Source organism: Lepeophtheirus salmonis, chromosome 9, assembly GCF_016086655.4.
Source record: "Lepeophtheirus salmonis chromosome 9, UVic_Lsal_1.4, whole genome shotgun sequence".
Taxonomy (NCBI): Eukaryota; Metazoa; Arthropoda; class Copepoda; order Siphonostomatoida; family Caligidae; genus Lepeophtheirus; species Lepeophtheirus salmonis.
The window spans coordinates 6583345-6605704 of NC_052139.2; the positions used below are offsets into that span (position 1 = coordinate 6583345).

Consider the following 22360-nt stretch of genomic DNA (forward strand, 5'->3'; position numbering starts at 1 on the left):
GCTACAAACCGCTTGATAGTGAAGAAATAAACCCTTTCGATGTACTGGGCGCTCATGGAGGCCCAGGTCTTGTTGATGGACGTCTTCAGGGCACGGGTGTTGTTGTGGGTTGTCCTCCAAGTGCGCCACAATGGAACGGTAACAGCCTTGTTTAATTTACAACTACAAAAAGAATCGGCCTGGTTTATAATTATAGATACAAGCCTACTCTTCAATATTTTTTTGTAACAGATGATCAAAACAATTAGTGACCAAGAGCTATGAGATCAACTTGTATAATTTGCTACAAGCTTATCAAAGGCAAATCTGTTGCATTATCCAATATGTATAAATAATTACGAAAAAAATCAAGCCATAATTACTAATTATACTTTGTGAAAGTATGTATATAAATGTGTATTAGATAGAGATAGGACGGGTCTTGGAACCAGATGCTAAGCACCCGGATACGGTATAAGTAAACTTTTATTATCAATAAAGATACAATACCCGAACCGACTTTGGGTAGTTGAACTTTTACGGCTCATAAAAACGCTCCAAGGGATTTTCCACATCCGGATACAAGTATTGCTTAGTAGTCAATCATAGTGATAAAAAAAAGATTTTTACATCAAACATAGAATCTATTTATCTTGATAAGTGATTGGAGCAACATCTACATAAAGGGTGTTATTGTATTGTTATTCCATACGGCGTTATCTCATACTTAAAGTTGATAACTTTGTAGAAAAAAACGCGTGCAAGGAGAGGGGGGAGAAAGACTTATGGTATCATTGTTTAAAATACAGATGTGATTATCATCTGTCTGCTTTATAATGATTTTTGAGGGTATAACGAAAGTATTTATTAGCAAAATGTTTGATGAAAATATACTATGTACGTATAATTAGACGTTTTTTATCCATTGCAGTAGATTTGAAAACGTAACACTCCATGAAATTGTAATTCATTATGAACGATATTCTCAGAATAATAGCTAATGAAACGACAAGGTAGAGTATTTCGAAATATATTTGAAGTTCCAAGTTTAAAAAGAAGGCTCAAATTAAATATAATCTACATACTAAAAAATAAAGCATCATAAATTTATACAAGTATACAAAATTAAACAATTAGAATCATATAATCATAATAGCAATAAATTATAAATACAGAATATTGAAATAATAAATTGATTCAAATAATATTTCTTGTTCTGACATGAATTCAGTTAAATATGTCATAACTTTAGGTCACAAAACACAAGCCAGACGAGGAGCTTAATCAAAAAGAAAATCACCCATTTTTCTTCTTGAGAAGTTGCTATATACAATTGTGCACAGGATAGATATATCTCAACGGATGAGATCTAAATCATTATTCATAATAAAGTAAATGTAAAAACCCAATGCAACTACCCCCGTTGTTGTGACCATTTAAGCAGTTGTTTTTGCCTTTTATGATTTTTCTGAACACCATTTCTTGGGGCTTATCAACCATAGATAATCCTTAAGTGATAAAAAAGTAATATTTATTGACTATGTAATATTGGAAAACCTAATTATCATACCCAAGACTTTAAGTAATGAAAACTAGTGTCAGACAAACTAGTTGCGAACCATCTAAAGCTACTACTCCCGTTGTTGTGACCATTTAAGCACTTTTTTTTGTCATTGAATGAGCTGTGTATCATAATACTTGATAATTTAGGGTAAAATAGAATCCTATTTTATGATTATGTAGATTTAAAAAAAAATGAATACTTACTGTTAGGTGAAACAAAATTCAGAGTTCCATGTCGTAATTTGGTGTAGATGACTCTAAACATGCTGAAAATGATCTTAACTTCACAATTTTCTATGGGGGTATTTCCATAAATGACATCATTAGCCACATCCTCCATTAATTAATGATGGTTCCTCGGGAAGGGAAGAATTTACCCTTGTATTTCTCCATAAATTTTTTGAACGTAGGATAATTAGCAATGGATAAGGTCATATTACATACAATAAGCATCTTTGTGAGATCAAGGTTAAAGTCTTACTTGATGTATTCATCGTTAACTTGATTTTATAGATGAATATCCATACTCTTGTTATGAGATGAGGATAATTATTGGCGGGTAATTCTAGACAGGGGACTAAAGATATCGATAAATCCAACAAGCCATCTGTTTCTCATCCGGTAAGTATTTTCCGAATTCCTGGGCCTTCATTTTCAGAAATCCAGACAGAAGGCGACGTTATTTTAGGGATTTTATTCAGTTCTCTATCGACTATCAGTATCTAATATTATATTAATATTGAATAATAAAGGCGGGAATGATAACGTTCTTGATAGAAAAAGAGGTATATTATTTAATCAATGATGCCATAAGTATTTCTTCTCTTCTCCTCGCACGCTTTTGTACTCTTACCAAAATTATCAACCATACTTATACTACGTTACCTATATTGTATCACACAACTTTTTCCACGAGAAGAAACAGAAAAAAAGGTTAAAAATCAGTTGGTTTTTAGCTAATTTTTCTCAAATATGGAACTATGATTCAATGATTGTTAAGAATTGTTCAGAGTTTAAAAGGAGTTTATTATAATTCTACAAATCAACGTTCAGAACACAGAATAGGAGAAAAGAAGCAAAAACATTGGCAGCTGACCACAAAATACAGAGTAGACTGATGTGTTAGCAAGTTAACGGCAGGGGCACAAAAACTAAAATGTTCACTGTATTTGGTGTTAGCTGTCGGTTTCTTATTCTATTCCTCTAATCAGTGTTCTTAAAATTGATTGGTTGAATACGAATGAGTTCTTATTAAGCTTGAATAGTTATTAACTATTATTCAATAATAATTTCATAGCTAGAACAATTGGTCAACTACCATTTTTGGGGTTTTCACTTTTCGGACGAGAGGTTGCAAGACATGTCCAATATTATTTTGACAATAAATAATAAGCATTTTCTAACAGTAATAACATGCTGTTGTTTATTGTTTCAGGGTCAATAATCCGTAAAAATGCAACTTTAATTCTGATCCTATTTTATTTCAGTCAAAACTTCGAGTAAAATGCCTATAAAATTTGAGACAAGTATCCGTCTAATTTTAGTTTCAGATCTGGATCTAAAAGTTTGAAAACTAAAGATTTACCCGAGTATTTGAGTCTAAAGATCCGAACCGAAACCGGATTTGTCCTACCTTTAGTATTAGAGTCAGTGAAGAAGATAAGATTTATCATCTTACATTTTATGATAATAAACTCACTTTATTAAACTCATTCAACCTCACAAACAATTCAATAAATGTTTCCTTTGCTAATTTGTGGAAAATGGAAGCCATACAGGGATATGAGCGGACCAAAATGAAGTCTTTTGAATATAATAAGGAAGTAAGTGGGGAAGATAATTATTTTTATTTTCTTTGTACGTGCGTACAACCACATATATTTCACTTAATTTATATTATTATTAGAATCCAACAACACATTTATTATATATTTTTAATTGTTAAAATTAAACTATCCTACAATAGGCTTTTTGTACATTTAAATATATAATAAAATACTCTGGAAATTGGTTTATGATAAAATTAATTATTTCCCTTTCATGGCCAGTATGACAGAAACTCACCAATCTAAAAAATATTTTATGTTTCCATATATTACTTGGTTCAAATGAGCCCATATTTTGCCGGTCTCGCTACATTTACGAGAGAGGTCTAAAAAGTTTCTAACCTCAGCGTGTAGAGGGCAGCACTTGTAAATAAAATTTAGTCGTATCCAAGGTTAAGTATTTGAATATAATTAAATATTAAACAGAGCAAAGATCTCTTTTATCCTAAACTTTTATTTCGGGAATCGTTCTCATGTATTAAAACGTTCATTTGCCAAAAAGAATTCACCTATTCCTCTCCTTAACTAAGTCTTTTTGCTTTTCTGGAAAGAGTTCATAGATGAGTTTTGACTGGCTCTCATCCTCATTTAGATGTTAATGTCAAATCCTTTGAGTCCTCGGAATCTGTCTCTTTTGTGTCTAAGGAATGACTTACGAATATAACAAAGAACTTAAAGAGTTTTGGATCACGATTTTTTAAGAGAATTTTACTGAATTTAGTTCATTCGTGAATTAGTCATTGAAATGTTGTAAGGGACTTACTTTTTATCTCCTAAATAAAGACAACGACAACAGACGAACATCTATTCAAACTTTCTTCTTCTGAGTTAGATATACTTGGCTCAAACTTTGTACCAATTTGACTATTATTTTTTCTTGATAGAATATTAATATTTAAAGCATACCGGTAATTGCATAAATACGCGGACTATTTGTGGCAAATAATTAAATGTGTAATAAAATTCGTATGACGTATTTATTTTGAGAATTATATAATAAAGAATTTATTCTGGTATAAAATTTAATATAATTACTGAATATAACTGCCATCAGCTGCTATGGCATCCTCCAAGCGCCCGCAGAAGGCCTTGCACACATTGATGATGTAATTGTATTCCATGGCTGCCCATTGCCTTCGATGAGTCCAAATTTTGGGTTGGGGGGTAGCACAGGCCTTCTTCTCAATTTGCCACCACACACTGTAGTCAAGGTGATTCAAATCAGGTGATTGAGGTGGGCGAATGTTTTTGTGAAGGCCTCCTTCACCTCATCCACATTAATTTTCCGTGGTCTACCGGTTCGAACACCCTCCTTCAGATATTTTCCCTCCTTGACAAGCTTCTGGACCTTGAACACAGTAGTCCTGGATAGTCCAGTGTCCTTGATTATCTCCTTGACAGACCTACTGGCGCGGAGGAGAGTGGCAACCATATGACGTTTGGCCTCGTCATTCATCGTAAACAACTTTGTTTGATGCGAGTAAGAAAAACAAAAACAAAGCCAAAAGATTTATCGAGTTAATTGTGCTGCAATTTTTTATTTCCGATCACGGAACCTCGAGATATAAGTGTTTAAAAACTAGTCCGCGTATTGATGCAACTACCTGTAGATGATGATATCCAGATGTTCCTTTTAAATTTATTTTTGTTTTTTGAAATCCGTTTGAACTTATTAATTAGCCCTATTTTTTTTTCATTAAATTAGATTAGCAATTTTTTGTCTCTCCACTCTTTCCCTTGAGTCATTTGGTCACATCTAAAGCTTTAAACTAGATAGCAAAACGCGACTGCCATCTTGAGGAGATACTATGGTCAATACTTGTAATATTTGTTCGCAAGATTTCGCTTTTTCTATACATTTTGAACAAGAAATGTTTTTTCCAAAAGTACCTAAAGCCCGATGCTGTTCCAACCATACCCTCAGAGTTTAAACCAGAACCTAATCATAACTATGGCATGAAAACTGATGTCAAGACATACTTTAAAGGAGCATGAGATGTTGTAGAATTAAAGAAAATGATCTAGTCCTTGGTTAGAAACAGGCAGCAGGAGATGAGCCCTCATCTCCTAAAGAGATTTTTTGAATCCAAGTGGGAAGTTAACTTATGCCCCACAAACATTTAAGGTCATAAAGAACTTCCTAAAGAATATGGCTAAGGAGAGTAGCTGGGCTTATTTATTTTCATTAGATTATACCTTCAAACAACTATAAGCAGAAGAAAATAAACAGATGTCCCATTCTGTGCCTAGCAAGGACCATGGAATTAGGGAGACATTGAGTCAACCTCATTTTTACTCCGCTCCTTCAAGAAGGGAAGGAAAAAGAAAGAAGCTCAGATATTTACCTGATTATTCAATTTGTCTAGAATTCCATACAAGGTATTACTCCGATGTCTATCCTCAAGTGTATTCAACATCCAATCAGGATTGAACAGAAAAGGAACTACTTGACTTAAATTGGATAATTGTAACAATGATTATACGGCATTGAAAGAATGGGGAAAATAAGAAATGTCTTTTTCCCCTACCTAATAAATTTATTCATTTGAATATTCATTTTAAATCAATTTACACCCAAGATAGGAGATAATTCTTCTTTTAGAGGTCAATTTGAATACACCCACGACTGATTAAATAATGAACAAAAAAGGGTACACGCATCAACCATGAACAAAAAGAGTACACGCATCAACCATTTTTCCTTTCTAAACACAATACTTAGGTTTTTTCTTTACACGAATCCCTTCGTTAAATATTTCATTAAAACAACTACATTGTTTGTCAAAGATCTAAATATGTTTATGATATACAGCTTACGGTCGTTGTTTAATAACGAACTTTGAGCGCTTCCAACACATGCCTTTTGCACAGATTGTTGTTGTCGTTTAAGTACCAGTCAGAAATGTTTGGCGTACGTTTAAAACAACGGCACCGATGAACGAAGTATTTATTCCACAATCGACAAGGCAGACTGTCCTTACTGGAATCAGCCTAGGACAAGACAATGTTGAGATTACAAACTTATTAAACTTGGATAGGTGCTTCAATACTAAGGAATAAGGAAGTTATGACCAATTTATCCTCGAAATTTCAGGCCTTTATTTTGTACAAATTATGTTATAACCTAAACCAAAATCTGGGATCTAATAAAATATGGCATTTCAATCAATCAACACAACATTTTTTATAAATATCAAGAGAATTGAATGAAATTTTCATGTATTTGCAGAGTACAGTACCGATTGTGGAAAAGTAGATATTTAAAATATCTGCAATTGAATTGTATAATATAAAATTCAAGTCTATGAATATCTTCCCACGCTCTCCAGACTATTAATGATAGTTATTGAAAAATAAAGGAGAGGTTAAAAATTAAGACAAAGTACTTTCATATTACCCAGTAATGAACATTGAAGGAGCTAATGTTGGCATAAAATTAGTAATTTGTCGCATAAACAAATTGTTATAAAACTTGCTTAAAATTTTCAATTATATATTTTTTTAAATCCATTATATTTTTTGTTTAATCCATTACCCATTATGTATAATTTTAAAGACTATCTTGAGATGACTTCTTTTCCAGGCAAATGGTGCGATTTAACGTAGCAATAGATTTAAAAAAACTGGCTGAAATATGAAGAACTTATCTCCATTAAATATAAATGACGTCAAATTGATTTCGCCAGTTTAAGTAATAAACATCTAGCATTTCTATGGGAATTCCCAGAACACATCTAGACTTCTGCACACGCCTCCTCCTGCAAGATTCTCCCTCTCCGTAAATCGGTATTTGTAACATACGTATATTAATATTGTTAATCAATTAATCATCATTGGATCATTCCTTCCATCGTCTATATTTCTTAATTCAATATTAAAAATGTACGTTATATTTATGGTACATCCTTTGCCAAAGAGTTGATTCCTATATTGAACGGATAAAATGTTCAATATAAACTTCATTTTTGTATTTTTTTTTAACTGACTTGACGGAAAATGTTAAAAATAATAATTGTAGCAGTCTGAGTTTGAAAAACTTACTCTAAGCAAGTTTTTTTTTTAATTTTAAACTTTTTTATTTTATTTCAAAAAAGTTGTCTTTATGAAAGATATATAAGTGTAGCACATGCAATATATAGATCCTTTGATGCTGATGAAATAAAAAGAGATGAATATTGTACAAAAATAATTAAGTTTTGTCATTTGCCATGTTGGTAATGATGTCATTTATAGAATTTATAGAAATAGCCCAATTGTAAATTGTGAAGTTTAGATAATTTTCAGCATGTTTAGAGTCATCCACACCAAATTACGATCAAAGTTATAAGTAAAAAGTATACAATATTTACTAATTTTATAATGGAACTCTGAATTTTGTACCATCTAACAGTAAGTATTCATTTTTTTTTAAATCTAACCATAAAATATGATTCTATTTTTGCTAAAAATATCAAGAATTATGATACACAATTCATTCAATGTCAAAAACAACTGCTTAAATGGTCACAACAATGGAGGTAGTAGCTTTGGATGGTTCGCAACTAGTTTGTCTGAGACTAGTTTCTTCACTTAAAGATTATTAGGTTTTCCAATATTACATAGTCAATAAATATTACTTTTTTATCACTTAAGGATTAGCTATGGTTGATAAGCTCCAAGAAATGATGTTCAGAAAACTCATAAAAGTAATAAAAAAAACTGCTTAAATGGTCACAACAACGGAAGTAGTTGCATTGAGTGTAGAATTATAATTAGTAATTGTGCCTATCCTTCATGATAAGAGTATGTTATTATACAAGCATGAATAACCGGGGGAAAATCTTTTTTGATGCTCTTAATAAGGAGTAATATCGCTGGACATTACCACATAGTTAGCTTTTGCTCTAAATATTTAAGATGGATTTAATTCTAGTATTTTTTTATTAGTATATTTATTGTCTATTTTTGTGATTTTGACATTTACTTAATTATTAATCATTAGTTAGATCTCATCGGTAGAGATATATCTATCCTGTGCACAATTGTATATAGCAACTTCTCAAGAAGAAAAAGGGGTGATGATCTTTTTGATTAAACTCTACGTCTCGCTTGTGGTTTGCAACCTAAAGTTATGACGTATTTAACTTAATGCAGAAATATTATTGGATCAATCTATTATTTCAATATTCTGTATTTATAATTTATTGTTTTTATTAGTTATATGATTCTAATTGTTTAATTTTGTATATTTAACATAAATGTATGATGCTTTATTTTTTAGTATGTAGATTATATTTAATTTAAGCCTTCTTTTTTAAACTTGGATCTTCACATATATTTTGAAATACTCTACTTTGTCGTTTCATTAGCTATTATTCTGAGAATATGGTTTAAAAATGAATTACAATTTCATGGAGTATAACGTTTTCAAATCTACTGTAACGGATAAAAAACGTCATGTCAATTATACGTAGTATATCTTCATTAAACATTTTGCTAATAAATGACTTCTTTTACCCTCAAAAATCAGGCAGTTGATAATCACATCAGTATTTTAAACAATGATACCATAAGTCGTCTTTCTCCCCCCCCCCCTTTCTCCTTGCACGCGTTTTTCTCTACAGCTATCTCTATAACTAAAATGAAGTTTAGTTATTAACTACGTCATTTTAGCTGTTGTAATTTAGTAAAACGGTCCTGCAACTGACAAATTTTATTAGGATCGAACAGATAGGACTCAGGGGCGTCCGAGAGGGGGAGTTGGAGGGGCTGTAGCCTTCCCAAATTAAGTATTTTTTGTTTTTTACTAGAAAATTTAATATTTGAAATTTAATTTTTTATGAATAGCTGTGGATTTTTGAATTTTTTCCCCCATAAAATGTAATATTTAAAAAAAAAAATCAGGAATTTCTATTTTTTGTGTATAGCTGTGGATTTTTGATTTTTTTTTTCATAAAATTTAATGTTTGAAATTTTATTTTACTAAGAAACTACTATATTAAAGGTAGTGAAAAAGTTAAATTGCACGATATTTCTAATTTAACCGTTGATATAGGCGGATACCGATGACGATATTTATTCTTTAAGAATATATAGCCATTTTGGTTTTCAGTTATAAACATATTTGCACTTGGCGTTAGGTTCCAACCCGTATGATAGTCGCGTTGGCTCGCAAAACGACCTGTGTTTTGGGATATCAACCATTTCTATAGTGGATGACGTCTTTGATGATATAACATGAATTGGCAGTGTGTTCCAACCCATTTGTTTATCGAATTGGCACGCAAGACAACCCGTGGGCCGGGATATCAACCTTTATTACAGTGGATGACGTCCTTGATTGTAATACATGAATTGACGAAGGATGCTTACTCTTAATCAAGCCCTGTGGACATGCTGCATATCCCGTGCGCCGAATATCAATTTGTGTCTCTGGAAAGGGCCTCGGAAGATAATGTGAAATTTATTATGTCAATGATTTTGCACATTAATGATCTTTTTCAGTTATTATACACATTAACGGTCTTGTTCAGTTTTCATGCACATTACCTAGTTATTATGCAGATTAACGGTCTTGTTGAGTTATTTTGTACATTAACAGTCTAGTTCAGTTATTATGCACATTAACTAGTCATTTTGCATATTAACGGATTTCTTACTTTAACTGAAACATATATACAGACGATAATCGATTGAACTAAACACATATTCTTTCAGCATTTAACTATGTCAATCTTCATAAAGTGATATAATTAAAATGTCAACAACAATTATAAATATCTGAGCATCAAATTAAAGACTATAAAATCTAAATTTATAAAAAAAAATTAAGCAATATTCAAGCTCTTTCTGCTGGAGAAGGAAATCTTCTCATTTCATTCACACTTTCAGCATTCCTTTGTCGAATGAAAACGACTGCAGTAATAATTCCGATTATAACTACAAATAATATGATTGATACTACGATGATGGCAATTTCTAGTCCATTAAGCCCCATATTTGAAGATGAACTCCCTCCATCCCTTAGTGGAAGAAGAGAAAGAGACTCTGCATTACCAAAACCATCTTGTACAGTGACAGAGAGCTCCTTCTCACAACAGTTGCCACTCATCACGAATCGAACTTCTTCATTCGGATCTCCAAAGATAAACTCGTTATAGATGAATCTCCTTGATCCCGAGTTAAAGTTAATGTAAGGATCTGTTTGAATGGATCGAATCCCTGATTCACTATCCTAAGAAAAGAATAAATATTTTTATATGAAAATCTTGTACTTGAAGAAAAAGGCCTTACAGAAATGAGGAAAATGGCCTTCCAGGTCTTGGAGTCACACTCTTCAATGTCAGAGCATTGTATTTCCACGGAACTCTGAGCAACACTCCTGATTCTTGGTTTCTGAGCATCACTGAATGAGTAAGCCACAAGGAAAGAAATTTCCATTTTCACAAAATTTGTTCTCACTCCAGTTTCGGTTCCTTCCGAAGCAACTAAGGAAGATAAATATGGAATTCATGAAACTACTTAGAACTTATCCTCAATATAATACATATGGCTTGTAAATTGAAAGTAGACGTACTTCGAATGAGATAATTGGAATCATCGACGGAGGCAGATACTCGGATGAGTGTTCTATGTCCCTCACAACATTTTCAGGGACTCTGAGATTGAGTGTGAATACTTTGGATTCCCCTCCCGGAACTAAGATAGCAGACTTGCTCTGACTCTCTACGAATCGATAGGATCCTACTCCACTTTCGTCAACAGCCATCGTAAAATGTCTCTGTATGGACTCCAAGTTTGTGAGTCGAATCCGGATATTGACTCTTTGGCCCGGAGTTCCATGAAGTAAGCTACCTTCCTCTATTTCGAGTCTCCAGGGAATATTACTGCTGATTTGTGGCTTTGGAGCGGGTGATCTTTGTTCGTGGGAATTGTGTGTCTCTTCTCCTGTTAGGATCCTTGATGAAGGTCCATTCATGGGTAGAGGAAACTTTATAGCAAGGATGACAGGGAATAAAGGTAGGCAGGAAGTCACTGTTTTGAACATTGTATTATTTTTGGAAACTTTATTTTGGGTTCTAATCAAAGGATTCGATGGGATTGACTGAAAGGATAACTTTTAAATCATGAGGCCCATTGTATCGACACACTCTAAGCAAATAAGCATTTGTAGATTATGGACACTTCCTCTCTCCAGACTCAGTCCTTGGTATTTTCCTTTTATATGAAATATAAATTACTTGAGGATTTTGTTGCTATAATTCAAAAGCAAACACGGGAAGTGATGACTTGTCGTTAAGCAAATACATAATATATGCTATAAATATATGAAGAGTAGCTATGTGTTGAATTAATATATTATAATAATAGTACCCCTACACATGCAGGTAATGAACTGATCCATATTATATACTTTCGTCATCCTTCCCCTCTGTTTTTCCATAGGTGTGATTGACACACTTAAATATTATGTTGATCATAGTTAGAGGAACTCTTTTTCTCTATTTCCATCACAAGTGTACTTATTAATTGATGTATTGAAAAAGGTACCTAGTATATATCACTATTACGCATATTTATTTAATTTCCCTCAAGCTATAGAAAGTGTTTGTCACAATATTTCCACTTGAATCATGAAAAGTGGAAAGCCCAAATGTTATAATGAATATGTTATTAATTAATCAATGTTAGTCATAACGCACGGATTCATCATTAATACAGGCTAAACATTAGAAATAAATGGTAAAGATCCACTCTAATATTGATATGATTTTTCAAATTTTTTTCCAGGAAACTCAATTTTTGAATTAATAAACAATTGGATTATTGAAGATATTGAAAAAAAAGGGGTCTGAGATAATTTAATCTAAATCAGCAATGAAGGATTTAAAAGCGCATTTATTGCCGTTCATTGTTATTCGTTCACGAACGATTTTTTATATGATGAACGATTGTCAGTTTTGAACGATTATCAACGAGCCTGAATGCCATGTTATTTAGTCTGTCGAAAATATTAATGCTGGATTTGGGAGATTATTCTGACTATAATTCAATTTAAGAATAAATAATTATCTATTCTTAAATCGAATAAGATTTGTGAGCATGCTCCGAACTTTGGTCTGTTGAATCCTCCCGTGATATAATTTTATGTCTGTAGAACATTTTGAAATAGATTTAATTAGTTTGAATATATGGTTTGATTCAGGAGATAAATCAAAGACATGATCATTAATAGATTAAAAGGCCTGATTATTTTTCTTCAACCCGATATTTTTTAATAAATGCTATACTAATACTAAAAAATTATTGGAGCTTAATTATAGGGGGAAAACCCATACTTTCGATTGTTTTGCTCAAATATTTTTTTCTTTTGTTACAATGTCAAAGATTTCTTCCCCTTGCTATTGCTAAAATATTAAACCTTTAAAGTTTTAAGCTTTAGCTATTTCTCATTAATAATTATTGTCAGTCTCTAAGTATTTTAGGTGTTCCACATAATCTCTCGCAAGAGACAAGATAGCTAAAGTTTTAAGTAAGTAGGAGGTATCTGGATTAAATGCTCAATGTAAATTTTCTTATGACAAATTTAGATCATTGAAGGGGCAGTTGCCTCACTACCACTCACTTTCGACGCCCCCCTGGGAATGGTCTATCTTAATCTACTACACATATTTATGTAGATGCAATAAAATATTGTATTTGGGGCTGGAAGGGGAGCTATAGCCCTCCATCCCCCGCCTCCTGCCGCCCTTGTAGTTAAAAGATTCACATTTACTAAATGTAACGTTTAAAATAAAGAGCGAATGAATGCCGGCACGGCGTTACCTCACTAACACCAAAATATACCATTTATTTGTTTCTCAGTTGATGATGGTTGTACTTCTTTTCCCGTAATCAGTGTTCTGAACGTTAATTGGTTGAATTAGAACTAGCTCTATTTCACTGCAAAGAATTCTAAACACAGATTGAATAATCATTCCATAGTCGTGAAGAACAGGCTTATTAGTTACCAACTGATCAAGGAAGGGTTGCATGAGCATGATACATTAAAGATGACAAAGTGATGGACAAACACTATAATTTTTGTCATTAATAAACCAATATACCATTCTAAATTGCTCAAACTTATGTCGAATCTGTTCATTCTCCTCTAATGGCTATTAGTTGATTTATGCCGATATATTCCATACCCTCGATTCCTCATTCATTAAATTCTCTACTAGAGATATCAATATAATTAATTAAAGATGAACGCACTCAAAAGACAAAGATAATATTATGATTATATTGTATAGATTATATATTGTTATACAACGCTCCGAATCTGGATTCGATTAAGATTCTAAACGAGTAAATTCCCTTTTCATTTTCATCATCTGATGCTTCTAATTTCTAAAGCTATATTGTTAGTGAGTCGTGGGCCTTCACCCGCAGCAAACTCAGCGTGCAATCTGTAGATTTTGAAGATCTAATCCTACTAAAGGAAAATGAATCATCGAAAGATGTTGAATTCCAATGAGGATTGGCACAATGGATCCCCTCAGAACTCAAGACCCCGATTCCGTCCTGATCCCTATGTACGTTACACACCCATATTTCGATCTTGGGATGTAATTTTTATGCCGTCGTATGGTTATAATGACGACAGCCTTCCAACATTTACTTTCCGACCATCCGAGTCCATCTCAGTGGTAACCAGCAATTTCCATCAAGGCGAGCCATACAAAATTTGCTTCGAGTCCCTTGTTCCACATCTTAAGACATCCAAGAATTTCCCTTGCTTTGTTCAAAAGAATTGCAATAAAGAAGATTTTGTTATCGTCATCAAAGCTCTTCATTTTCGACTTCAAGCCATCCAAAGCTATGTGCAGAAGCGGATCATCTCTACTATTCTCTTGGATGTTATTATCAATGCCAAAACGCCCGATCTTGCAAAGGCCTCCTCTCTGAGTAACTCCAGTGTCTCCCTGGCACCCCTCATTGATCTCAGTGATGAAGCTCTTCAGCAAGAACATTACTCTCCCCTTCATCTCAAAGAGCATGAGGATATTTCATTCTTGGATGTGGATTTGGATGAACAGCCTTTAGAAGTCGAGGAGTCTGCTATTAAAGACGAATACAATACCTTTGATTTCCTGAATCTCATGAGCTCTACGGGTTCGTCATGTAGCGATACTCAAAATGATTCTTCATCATTTGAAATGAGTTGTCGAGCTAAAGATATACTGGACTCAGATTCAAAATCTCAGTATGAACTGAGCGTTCCGTTGACACCTGAATTAGGCTCTGAAATAAATAACAAGTCGACACAAGTATCTAAATCCTACAACCGAAAAAGAAACAAAGTAGCTTCTCAACTTACGATTTCATCTGAATGCAGTTCTTTATTAATCGAGTTCTTAGTGGCTGGGAAACACTTAGGAGAAAAATTTATTTCTGATTCTTTGAAAACTTCAACTCTCAAATTTGAGAATTCCACGTGGAAGGTGCCAATAGATCAAATAATTAATATATTCAAAGAGATCATTCGGATTATTGACTCCGACTTTGTCAAAATCAAAGTCGATTTATATTACAAGGATACATGGAAGGTATTGAATATCTATCTTCCGTCTTTTGGATTTCCGCTTTGTACATTTGCTACTCTTAAGGATGTACAAATCATGAAGAAGGTGGCACAATTTCGTCTTGTGTTTGAAGATGAGACTACGGATACAATCTGGGTCAATAACAATGATGGTATCGATGTTGTGTCATCAAATGGACTCAACACTGTTGAAGTATGGCCGAGTTATTACAAAAAATATGGCAAATGGCCATCTAAAATTGGATTGAAACGTGGCTCTTTGGGTATGTGGAAGTCTTTATACTTCCCTATGACGGAACCACACTCTAAGAATAAACTCCGGGACAACGTTTCACAATTATTTAAGAGCAATGGTTCTAAGATATCATGTGTAGACGATTATGTTCAAGCTCTTAGAGTCGCTGGTGGTTCAAAAGATAGGGTTGATACGAGTCTCTTACCGGTTCTCTCGGAGTTTCTTCATTTTATAAATATACCTCATGTTGCCCATGAAGAAATGTTAAAGAACTTTATGTTGAATAGAAATAAGCTATCATCGGGGGGAGAGGTAACTCCTTTGAAAGAAAATGGATATTGAAAATAAGTCTTTATTTTTCGTAATTTACAAAATAGATTTGTATGCTAAAATATATGTAATAAATATAATTATATCTAAAATAAATTGTAGAATGCGTTTTTGAAAGTATCTCCAATATAGCTACTTATTTCAGAGATCATAGTGTTCCTTCAATTTTGCTAGTAGGCCATCACATGACTTTTTGGCATCCCCAAGTAGCATGGATGTGTTTTCATTAAAAAATATAGGATTTTCAACGGCAGCATAGCCGACTCCAAGGGATCTTTTCATTACCACGACCTAGTGATTAGAAAGAATATGAGACATTAAATTACTTGGATATATATTATATAATGTACACTAATTAAATATGAAAGTTGTCCTTATACCTGTCCACTTTTCCACACTTTGAGGACTGGCATCCCTGCAATAATCGATTCGGGATCATCTTCTGCAGCGGAATTAACTGTATCATTTGCCCCAATTACGAGCACTAAATCCGTTTCCTCGAATTCATCGTTTATTTCATCCATTTCTAGGACGATATCATACGGGACTCCAGCTTCAGCGAGTAAGACATTCAGTTGACCTGGCATACGTCCAGCAACGGGATGAATGCCGAATCTCACATTCTTTCCTTTGGATCGAAGGATTTGTACTAATTCAGCAACAGGATATTGACCTTTGGCCACAGCAAGTCCGTAACCAGGAACAATTATAATATTTTTAGCATCTGCCAACGCCTTGACGGTATCATTCGTGCTCCATTCTGTGTGAGTACCAGCTATTTCTTGAGTCTTATTAGTTTTTGTCTTACTCACGGTTCCAAAACCTCCTAGGATGACATTGGTTAAACTTCTATTCATAGCCTGGTGATCAAAAATTATTAGTATATTAGGTTTATAATAATTCAATTATAGACTTTTTATGGGTTATACACAACAATAAAGTGTAGATTTCTATTCACAAAACGAATAATAATATCACTTACAACACACATGATGTATGACAAAATAGCTCCAGATGATCCTATAAGTGCTCCAACTACGGTCATCAAATTATTATTCAACATGAAACCCTCTGCACAGAGAGCCCATCCCGAATAGGAATTTAGAACAGTGATAACAACCGGCATATCTGCACCTCCAATAGCAGTCGTTAATGTAACTCCCATCAATGAACTTAAAGCGGAGGAAGCACCAAGTATGGTTAATCCTGAAGCGTACGAGGGGTCACTTAGAAACAAACTCATTGCTCCCAGGTTGGCCAAAAGAAGACCTCCATTAAGAGCATGTCTACCTGGAAAAAGAAAAGGTGCAGAGCTAAGAAGTCCTTGTAATTTTCCATATGCTACTAAGGATCCCGAAAAAGTGATTCCTCCAATTGTGGTACCAAGGAAAAGCGATGATTTTATCATAGTTGCCGCTTCATCTGTGGCAAACGTGGGGAAGTGATCGATATAAGTTGCCATACAAGTGAGAACGGCTGCCATACCAACAAGTGAATGAAAGGCAGCAACCAATTGAGGCAGATCTGTAATTTGAATCTTTTTCGCTATTCCAGTGCCTATCAATCCTCCAGTTGCTGCAACCATTCCCATTTGGGTTAAGAGTGGTACATTCAGTGAGGGTAATAATGTTCCTAGCGTTGCTGCAACGCCTCCAGACACACCAATTATTCCCAAAATATTCCCTAATCGAGCAGTTTTTTGTGTGGATAACCCAGCTAATCCACCTACACAGCAGAGGGAAGATGCTAAATAAGCCATTTGATGAACTTCTGGATACCCATTTAATGCAGTGAGTCCATAGCTACCCAAGAATACACCAGCAGGAATTGAATACAAATAATTATATTCTGGAGGATCAGTGGGTCTTTTAAACATATCCAACATACGAGTTGTAACAATAAATCCACCAAATATATTAATAAACGATATAAAAGCAGCAGTGGCTGCCAGGGTTTCCACAGTATTCGTGGGATAGTAACCGCCACCCATGAGAAGAAGTCCACCAACAGCTGTTATGCCTGATATAGCATTTGTAACTGACATGAGAGGCGAATGAAGTGCAGGAACGACATTCCAAACAGTTTGATAGCCAACAACACAACTTAGTCCAAATGTAGCAGTCATGGCTGTAAAAGCAGGATTAGGAGATACCATGCCCAGTGCTACCAATCCTCCCAGACCTGTAGTATATAGTACGGAATCTTTTAGATACATGTTTAAATAATTAGGTAACTTCTCAGTCTTTTTAGATATTGCAGTGTTTGAAGCTTTTGCAGGAACGGCAGCAACTGATATGGGAGGATTGGGAGGCCATGAGATAACTCCTTGATTGAGAACAATGGAACCACGCACAACATCATCATTAACATCAACGTAAAAATGATCTTTGGATCCATCAGTCATGGAAAGTAAGAGCTTAGATATATTATTTCCATACAATGTTGATGCCTGAGTCGACAATCTCGACGGCAAATCCGTAAATCCTATATGAGTGACACCATTATACACTGAGAGCTCTCCAGGCACTGTTGTTTCAACATTTCCACCTGCCTCCGAAGCAAGATCCACAATGACTGAACCAGGTTTCATGTCATCTACCATGTATTTTTTGATCAAAATTGGAGCTTTTTTTCCCTGGAATAAGAGCCGTACTTATAAGGATGTCAATATCCTTACATTGATTATGAAATAATTTCATTTCAGCATCAAGGAATTCCTTAGACATTTCCTTTGCGTAGCCTCCATCACTGGACCCATCTTCACTTATGTTAACTGTTAAAAACTCTCCCCCCATAGACTCAATCTGTTCCTTTACTGATGGCCTCACATCAAAAGCACGAACAATTGCACCCATACTTTTGGCCTGTCCAACAGCAGCAAGTCCTGCTACTCCACCCCCAATCACCAAAACTTTTGCTGGAGGAACTTTTCCTGCAGCTGTAATTTGCCCCGTAAAAAAGCGACCAAAGTTATTTGAAGCTTCCACCACAGCTCTATATCCAGAAATATTACTCATAGAGGAGAGTGCATCAAAAAAACTTGCGCTCTGGAGATCCTCGGAACACAATCCATACCAAAAACAGTCATGTTATGCTTGGAGAGCTCTTGAATAAGGGTTTGATTTTGTGCGGGATATATGAAGGAATACAGGATGGCCTCATCTCTAAATAGTTTGGCCTCTTCTAAACTTGGTTGTCTGAGTTTGAGGACAATATCTAAAAAGAGATTTTAAAAAAAAATTCATTGATTGTATGAAATCTTTAACATGCACAAATCTATTTAACCTGCAGAAAAGGCTTCCTTCTTATCCACAATATTAGCTCCAACTGACTCATAGTCTACATTTCTAAAGTTTGAGAGCGTTCCGGCTTCATTCTCAACAGAAACTTTGAACCCCCTTTTCACCAATGTTTCCACAGCAGAGGGAGGAACGGCAACTCTTTTCTCTTGGATCCATGTTTCTTTAGGTACACCAAGTCTTATACTAGTATAAGGAATCCCTTTTTTTACCATCACTAAAGGACCTTTTGCCCAGAAGAAGAAACACATTTTTAAATGAGATTCTATTAAGTACGACCATGATATGAAGGGAAGTACGGATGATAAGCTTATGACATTTTTGTACGGACAACTTTTTTGTCAAAAATTATGTAATAATGAAACGCTTGCCTTGAGTATATAACTAAGTATACATAAACTGGAATCGACGATTTCAAGGTGCTTGAAGTATACTAGTATAAAATTTCTGAAAGATCCATTTGCGTCGTTGAGAGAAGAAAGGGGGTGTAAGAGAGAGAGAGAACCAGAAAACAAATTCTACTAAGTGAATGACTTACAAATAATAAATGTTTGGTACGTCCACATAAAAGCAATCTTGAACAAAAATCAAGAAAATGCCAATTTATGCTTTTAACTTTATATATATACAGCCAGGGACGTCCGTAGCCCCCCACTCCAATTAAGGAATGTTTACTTTTTACTAGAGAAATTGGATATTTTTTTTTTTATAATTCAATTTTTTTAAATTTTGTTCCAAAAAAATTAATTTTATGTAAACAACTGTGGATTTAAAAAAAAAAGTAATTGTTGAAATTTGTTTACCAAAATATAATCCCGCGGATGCCCTGACAGCCCACTATTTCAAAGGTATATTTGAGTCAATTATAGGCTTATCATTCAAATTTGGATTAAGATACCTAATAATGTTAACTATACTTGTGAGCCTCTTTTGGATTAAAAATACTTCATTCGGCCCCGATATGGCCGCTTTTAACCAAAAAAACCTTGAATTTATCATTATTTTATTGTGACGATCAATTTTGGCAACATTAAGTGCAATTTGCGACACAGATAAAGGCTTAACTAGAATAATTTGTTCACATAATATGACGATAATTTCGTCAATGAATTAAAATGTAATCCAGTCCCAACTTTGAGGAAAATCATTCAAGCTTACTTTTGTGTTGAATGGCTACATGTACCCAATATGATAAAATGATGAATAAGCTATAAATAAACGGTGTTTTAGGAGATGGAAGATGTCAATTTATTTGTAACTGATGTTAATAAATACATTATGAATAAATGCTTAAGAAGGTCTTATTGCGTTTTTCTTTACTCGATATATATTACGTGAAGTGAAGACCATGAGCGAATGACGGGAGTCCTTACATCTTTTTAAATGATAAAAAAACAACACTGTACTACATAATAAACTAAAGTCTCAATACATTAGAGTAGAAGAACAACTTATTAGTGTGCATCTGGCTTCTTGGGAGCATTTCTTAATGGATGCTTATAGGTGATGTAGTTGAAAAGAACAAATGTTGGGATTGCTCCAATGACGTACAGTCTGAAAAGGATATATAATATTAAGCATAGAGTCAAAAAAGTCCATAAAGTAGAATAAGAACTCTAATTATATGAATTAAATCCGGGTAGATAATACGTTCATGGATTAAAAGAATATATAAATATATGTTTTTAAATAAAAATAACCTTCATATGACCCATTTCAGTATAATAATCCTCTCCCATCTGCGAAATTTATAAAATATTTACAATCAGATAGCATTTTACATAAGGAACAAAGTCCGCAACAAAAAGTACTCAACATTTAAGTAGATATCCCTTTAAAACAGATCCAACAGGAGCAATAATTAATGAATTAATTATCGAAGCACTCATCAAATGCTTTTATGAACATTTAATGTTACAAGTAACAAAGTAACTTTATTAAATAACCAGTTGCGAAATTTCAATCTGAAGAAAAACATAACCTTTTCGGTGTTTCGTGACATTTATTTCAAAAAGTCTTAAATACTAAAGATTCCTTGATTAATCAAGGTGGAGTAATTATTGCATGCATCTTTCTCTACAGTCTAAGATGAGCACATTAATCATACACATATATAGTTAAGTTTTCTTGTTTATAAAGACTCAACAGTGAAGGAATCTCCTAAATTAGTATACTCTTGGCCAAAAGAAAAATCCCTGTTTTCTTCCAAGACATAATGAAAAAATTCGTTATTTTAACGAATTTATTTGACACCGTCCTAAGACATGCCTCTTGACAATTCTAAAAGTAATAATTTAAAAAGAATCCACGATAAATACATATTCCTAACATTATCTAAATAATTTCATATTATTTGATGTGGGACGAGTTTTCAATTCGTTGATCGAAGAAGGTAAAACATATCAAAAACATCAAAAATATATTCTAAAACTTCATATACTTTTGAATAAAAATATCCGCGCTCCAATATGATGATCGACTTATCTGATTAAATCAATTCAAACAAGCAAATAAAGACGACTTATAAAAGGCTTTGATCAATCAGGGGTATAAAACCTATTAAAGTTTCAGAGACAAGCAAAAACTTCTACTACGTGAAATGTATTACGATTTTAAGCCATTAATAACCTTCAAATGGAATTTGTTCAACATTTCATTTCAGAATTATTTAAATACTACATACATATTTGATTACCTCATATAATAAGTATCAATTGGATACAGGGAAGGATCTAAAGGATACAGACTTTGACAGAAGTTGATTATTTAAGTAAGTTAAAAGTATATCAACTGGAGGGCATGATAATGTTAATCAATTTTCCTGCACACAAACCGTTTTAAAAACAATTAAAAAATTGTTTAGCCTAAAAATAAGGAACCTATCAATAAAACGTATTCAATTACGTCCTAAATTACATTCTGGGGGCTCATAGTTGATATTGTACTACATGAAACGGAAAAATTTCCTATAATATTGATTAAATTTCATTAAATAGCTTTAAGAACAAAATAAGACAAACAATTACATTGAATACTACTTGATGCCAAAGATAAACAGTGATATTTGAATTTAATCAAGGTAATATCTACTGAAAACCCCTAAAAATGTATAAATTTTCTATTTATTTTCATTTTTTGGGATTAATTTGAGACGAGAAAAGTAGGAAAGTTAAAAAAAATCTTATTCTTCCCATTATAATAGTTAATTTTTATCATAAATACGGAAATAAGATTCTATAACAATGTAATAACATATTTAAATACATTTTAGAGTCTGATATATAATACAACTAGACAATGGATGGATATAACTTGCCTGTTTAAGCCCTGCTGTAAAATCCATAATATACGTAATAAATTGCATATTAATTGAAGGCGAGGCCATTTTGTGGTCTCAAAGTAGATATTTTTACTACTTATAATGTACAAGTTTTCAATAAATATTGTTAAAACTTCATCAAATGGCTTGATAAATGTTAAAAAAACCTTAATACCAGAATTGAAATACTTATGATGATCTAAACGAATGAGAAGCATCTGACAGGGAACCAATCTTGACATT

The 22360-nt window shown here is 33.4% G+C and overlaps 2 protein-coding genes across 3 annotated transcripts; both read right to left on the reverse strand.

Annotated features, from left to right (window-relative positions):
• Positions 1-10066: 10066 nt before the first annotated feature.
• On the reverse strand, positions 10067-13673 carry LOC121124388 (uncharacterized). Of its 2 annotated transcripts, XM_040719542.2 has the most exons (6): positions 13358-13673; positions 13173-13301; positions 11721-11897; positions 10924-11664; positions 10641-10834; positions 10067-10581 (listed from the first exon to the last, which is right to left on the reverse strand). In XM_040719542.2, exons 5-6 carry the CDS (start codon positions 10785-10787, stop codon positions 10186-10188), a joined length of 543 nt encoding a protein of 180 aa, XP_040575476.1. In that variant the 5' UTR covers positions 10788-10834; positions 10924-11664; positions 11721-11897; positions 13173-13301; positions 13358-13673; the 3' UTR covers positions 10067-10185. The 2 variants fall into 2 exon arrangements, with proteins under 2 accessions (XP_040575476.1, XP_071747330.1); XM_071891229.1 differs by having other exon boundaries at positions 10924-12389; positions 13178-13301.
• Positions 13674-15505: 1832 nt separating this feature from the next.
• Positions 15506-19167, reverse strand: LOC121123895 (NAD(P) transhydrogenase, mitochondrial). The gene is given in 6 exon segments (XM_040718954.2): positions 15506-15790; positions 15880-16359; positions 16482-18134; positions 18136-18534; positions 18537-18715; positions 18785-19167. Coding segments are annotated over 6 exon segments (3126 nt in total). The 5' UTR covers positions 19050-19167; the 3' UTR covers positions 15506-15640.
• Positions 19168-22360: the final 3193 nt, after the last annotated feature.

Excerpts from the sequence above, each read along its gene's own strand:
- LOC121124388 (XM_071891229.1), bottom strand. The coding sequence starts at position 10,787 with ATGGAAATTTCTTTCCTTGTGGCTTACTCATTCAGTGATGCTCAGAAA. Across the intron at positions 10,582-10,640 it reads AGGCCATTTTCCTCATTTCT|GATAGTGAATCAGGGATTCG; the intron begins GTAAGGCCTTTT and ends TTCTTTTCTTAG.